This window comes from Olea europaea, unplaced genomic scaffold (genome assembly GCF_002742605.1).
Source record: "Olea europaea var. sylvestris unplaced genomic scaffold, O_europaea_v1 scaffold6274, whole genome shotgun sequence".
Lineage (NCBI taxonomy): Eukaryota > Viridiplantae > Streptophyta > Magnoliopsida > Lamiales > Oleaceae > Olea > Olea europaea.
The window spans coordinates 1-4,867 of record NW_019264633.1 but is presented as its reverse complement, the minus strand read 5'-3'; the positions used below and the strand labels follow the sequence as shown (position 1 = coordinate 4,867).

Sequence of the window (4,867 nt, the reverse complement as noted above, 5' to 3'; positions counted from 1 at the left end):
GATTTTTTTTTACTTAGAAATGGAGAGCAATTTGAAGAAATGACTAAAAAAATTAATTAAAAAAGAGGCTTCCATTTTTTTTTAAAGGAGAGATTTTTTTTTTACTAAAAAAATTAATTAAAAAAGAGGCTTCCATTAAAAATAAAATAAATTGTGTTTCAATTTTTCCTCGGAAAATTATATCTATGGTCCCAAACCTATGCGTGGAAGAGCGTATAGTTCCCAACATGTGAAACAATCATCGAGGCCCCTCAACTTTTAGCCTTACTGTATTAGGTCCCAATTGATACAAATAGCCTATTTAACAAGTACAAATCATATTATCCACTTTCCTATAAAAGAGAGAATGCAAAAAGTATTGTTCACCTTGAGACAGAGAATTCACACAGAACTGATATCGTATTGTAGATAAATCGGTTCCGTTAAAAAACTTTAAAAAATTTATTAATGATAGTATTTAATGCTTTTGTGCAAGAATGACAGAGAAAAATATTTATTAGCCTTCATTGTTGACTTTTATCCTCTTTGTGTCAGAAGAAAATATTTATTCAGCTTTCATTGTTGAAAATTTTGTTGTTGTCTGGCATGTGTACTATTTTATTAGATTTAAAAGGGTATTTTGTGGCGACATAAAATGTCATTCACATTATTAATGAGAGTATTTAATGATTTTGTACAAGATGAATGCTTTTGTGCAAGAATGGCAGAGAAAAACATTTATTAGCCTTCATTGTTGACTTTTATACTCTTTGTGCCAGAAAAAAATAGTTATTCAGCCTTCATTGTTGAAAATTTTGTTGTTGTTTGGCATGTGTACTATTTTATTGGATTTATTTGTTTTATGTGAGTGGGTTACTGTAGCTTATAAAAAGGGTATTTTGTGGCGGCATAAAATGACATTCACATTATTAATGAGAGTATTTAATGATTTTGTGCAAGATGTGTTCTGACAATGGAAAAACATTTATTTAACTTTTACGGTCTTTCTAAATCGTGACAGAAAATCATTTTGTTGCCTAACATTTGTATTTTTTTTATTTATATTAAATGAAAGAGAATTGATATAAATGAATTAATGATAGTATTTTATTGGATGTATTTGCTTTTTGTAAGTCGGTTATTGTAGAGGCAAAAAACGGTTTCTTGTGGCGGCTAAAAATATTATTTACATTAATAAATTTAATCAACCTTCATTGTTGACTTTAGAAGGTGGTACTTGTCTGTCCAAAAAAAAATATCAGTATGATTTTATCACATAAACTATCCATAAATTGAAAGAAAACTTTCAAAATGACAAACTGGTTTTATTACAGAGAACTAAGTTTCGTGAAATTTTTCTCTTAAACGAAAGGAAGACATTGTTTTTTTTTTTGTTGACAAAAAGCCGTAAATTGTTTGTAAAATAAATACTATTTCTGTGGACAATCCATCAAATTGCAAAAAGAAGTGAAAATTTTCTCTATAGACGGAGGAAAGGGACTTCAAGCGGGAGATTGAGGAGTTGAAGATTAAGGTGAAGTTTCTGGAACTTTTTTTTTTTTTCACTTTTTTCTTCCCTTCAAATTTGTTCATTATTGAGTTTTATAAAAATAATCTTTAACCTTTTGTTGCTAAATCTGTTCGTTGAGTTTGTTTTTATTTTTGAAAATTAGTAGTTACTTCATACTTCTTTTAACATTTGATAAATTGTAATGGTTATTCATAAATCAATTATATTTGTTTCATGATTTTGAAAAGCAGGGAAGTGATGAATTTTTGCTAAATTTGTGAGTGCTATTTTATGGGATTGAAGACTTGTTAAAATTATTTTTCAAGATTTATTATTTTCTTTTTGTAGTGCATTAATAAATAGTTTTTTGTAATAATGATTTGATGGAATTATAAAATAACTTAGAATGAACGAAAGGAAAATAAATAACATATAATCAAGAATGATATGGTTAACTATTTTTTTAGACATTTAGAAATTTACAACAACAAATTGAATAACATTATCAAATGTTTTTACTTTTCTGTATGGACATATTATCTATTATAGAAGTGAATGGATAAAAATTAGAAAAATAGAGAAAGAAGAAAGCATTAAATGCAGTTTGTCAAAATGAAAATATTGGCTTGGGAAATGAGTATTGTGTTAATCGTGTATCTATACTATTGTGGATTAATGAAGAAATTTGTGCGTATGATTTTTGATATAATATAGGAATAATGACAGTTTTGAAAAGTTATTATATTTAAACTATATGTTTTTTGCAAGGTGAACCATTTGAAATTTCAGATTTTTTATTTGTTTAATTTTTTTCTGTCTTTCGTTTGAACTATAACTGTAACTAAATTATTTAATTGTCTAGCATGAATTCAAACATTTAAAAAAGTTAAAATTTAGTTTATTTTTAACTACTTTTCTTTTTTGCTTGTTTATTTGTATAGTTAAATACTTTTTTTTTTATCATTATTGTTGTTTACTGTTCTCTTTATCGTTACTTAAAGCATATTCGTGTATGTTTCTCATTAATATTTAAATTTTGTATTATTGATGTTTATATAATTTTTACATTGTTAAAAAGTTGAATGAATTTAATATATCTTTAACAGTTTGTTGTAACTAATTTTTGATTTGTATATATTTTGGTTTTTGTGTATGAATGGTTTAACACACTTGCTAATAATGTTTATGGATTATTTTAGATTGTATTGCTTAGATTGGAGTTGAAATATTTAGTAGTTCTTTCTGCTATCGTTGATGGATACTTTGAAAATGTCTATTCATGAAGATCATGTTATTGTTAACTTTGATGCTGCGTCTAAAAGTGGGAATGAGTTGCACAGAACCTTTAGTCGCCAACAACGAGGTCAAAGAGAGAGAGAGGCGAATCAGATTTAGAAATAATTGTAGTGATTATCATAAAAGAAGAAAATGATCATATGTTATCGGAAAATAATTATTTTGTTGTTACTCAGCTACATGAATCCATAATGTATCAAAATTCTAACGCTTCAACTTCAAATAACAAATCACATAATATTTTTTATTCTGAATTTGAAATATCTTTCAAAGGATTTAACATACCATCTACTGCATATGTATTGCCAATATCCAGTTATTGTAAACATTGTAATGCACGTAAATTTTATAGAGAAAGTAAAGGGTTTTGTTGTTCAGATGAAAAAGTTAAACTTTTTATATGTGATTCACCAGTTCAATTGTATAATTTATTTACTTCTAAAGAACTACATTGTATGGAATTCAAAAAAATTGTAAGGGGATATAATAATCATTTTGCTTTCACTTCATTTGGTGTAAAATACGATAAAGAACTTTTTAAAACGTATAAAGGTATTTAACATTCAAAGTTCAAGGACAAGTGCATTATTATATAAATGAAGTTATGCCAAAAAATAATACGACTTCTTTTGTATATATGTACGTTAAAATAGAAATTACTAGATTAGATTATTGTCGTAATAATCAAAAATAAATTCGTGCTGAACTTTACAAGATATTGTAGATAATGTTCAAAATGGGGAAACAAGAGGATGCGAAGTTGGAATAAAATTTGTTTTACCACAACCATTTACATGTGGGCCTCGTGATATGCTAAAAAGATACATGGATGGAATGGCTCTTGTGCAACGTTATGAAAAATCGGATATAATTTTGACTGTAACATGTAATCCGAATTGGCCAGAGATTAAACAAGAACTAAAAAACAATCATGAAGTTCAAAATCGACCAGATTTAATTGTACATATATTTAGAGTAAAATTAGAAGAACTGAAACATAATTTATACAAAGCAAATATTTTAGGTCATGTTATTGCATATATATACGTGATTGAATTTCAAAAAAGAGGCCTTCCTCATGCACATATGTTAATATTTAACTCTGGAAATAAAATTACTTGTGCTGAAGAAGTTGATAGGATAGTGTCATGTAAAATTCCTAACAAAATCAAATACCCTTATCTTTATTCTGTTATTGTTAGACATATTATGCATGATCCTTATGGAAATTTAAATTCGAAAAATGTATGCATGGAGGCAAAAAAAGTTGTAAAGTATTAATTTTTCAATTCTTAAAAATGAAACAAAGAAGGATATAGATGAAATTTCTGCTTATCAATCTGCTAGATGGATATCTCCACCTGAAACTATGTGGAGGATTTTTTCTTTTAATATGTTAGAAATTTGTCCTACAGTTTACTCTTTACAGCTTCATATTGAAAATTATCAGCAAGTAACATATGACAATGAAGATGATTTATCTACTGTTGTTGAAAATGAAAATAAAAAAAGAACTATGTTAACGGAATTTTTTGCATGAATAAAGAAAATGAGTTCGCACATACACTTTTGTATAAAGATTTCTCAACATATTTTGTTTGGAACACGAATAAGAAAATTTGGACTCGCAGAAAGAAACAAGTTGTTATAGGACGAATTGTCATGGTAAATCCATCTGAAGGAGAACGATATTTTTATCGTGTTCTTTTGAATCATATTCGAGGTCCAACATCGTTTCAAGATTTACGAACTTTAAATGGAGTTACTGTTGTTACATATCGAGAAGCAGTGCTTCTACATGGTTTATTGAGCGGAGATAATAATTGTGAAGAATGTTTATCTGAAGCTGTTATTTATGAAATGCCTACTTCTTTAAGACGTCTATTTGCTATACTTCTTAGCCTCTGCAACCCTAATGATCCAAAATTATTGTGGAATACATTTAAATCTTATATGATTGATGATTACATACATGAAAATATTTCTTCACATGATACTAAATTTCGGGCTTTAAACGATATTAGTTGTATCTTAGAATCTTTAGGTAAAAATATAAATGATTACGAAATAGTATCATTCAAT

The 4,867-nt window shown here is 27.1% G+C and overlaps 1 protein-coding gene across 1 annotated transcript; it reads left to right on the top strand.

The window, feature by feature from the left end:
* Positions 1 to 4,447: 4,447 nt before the first annotated feature.
* On the top strand, positions 4,448 to 4,829 carry LOC111389835 (the record flags this gene model as incomplete). Its single annotated transcript, XM_023014811.1, has 1 exon — positions 4,448 to 4,829. A coding segment is annotated over exon 1 (382 nt), but the record flags the coding sequence as incomplete, so codon positions are not given.
* Positions 4,830 to 4,867: the final 38 nt, after the last annotated feature.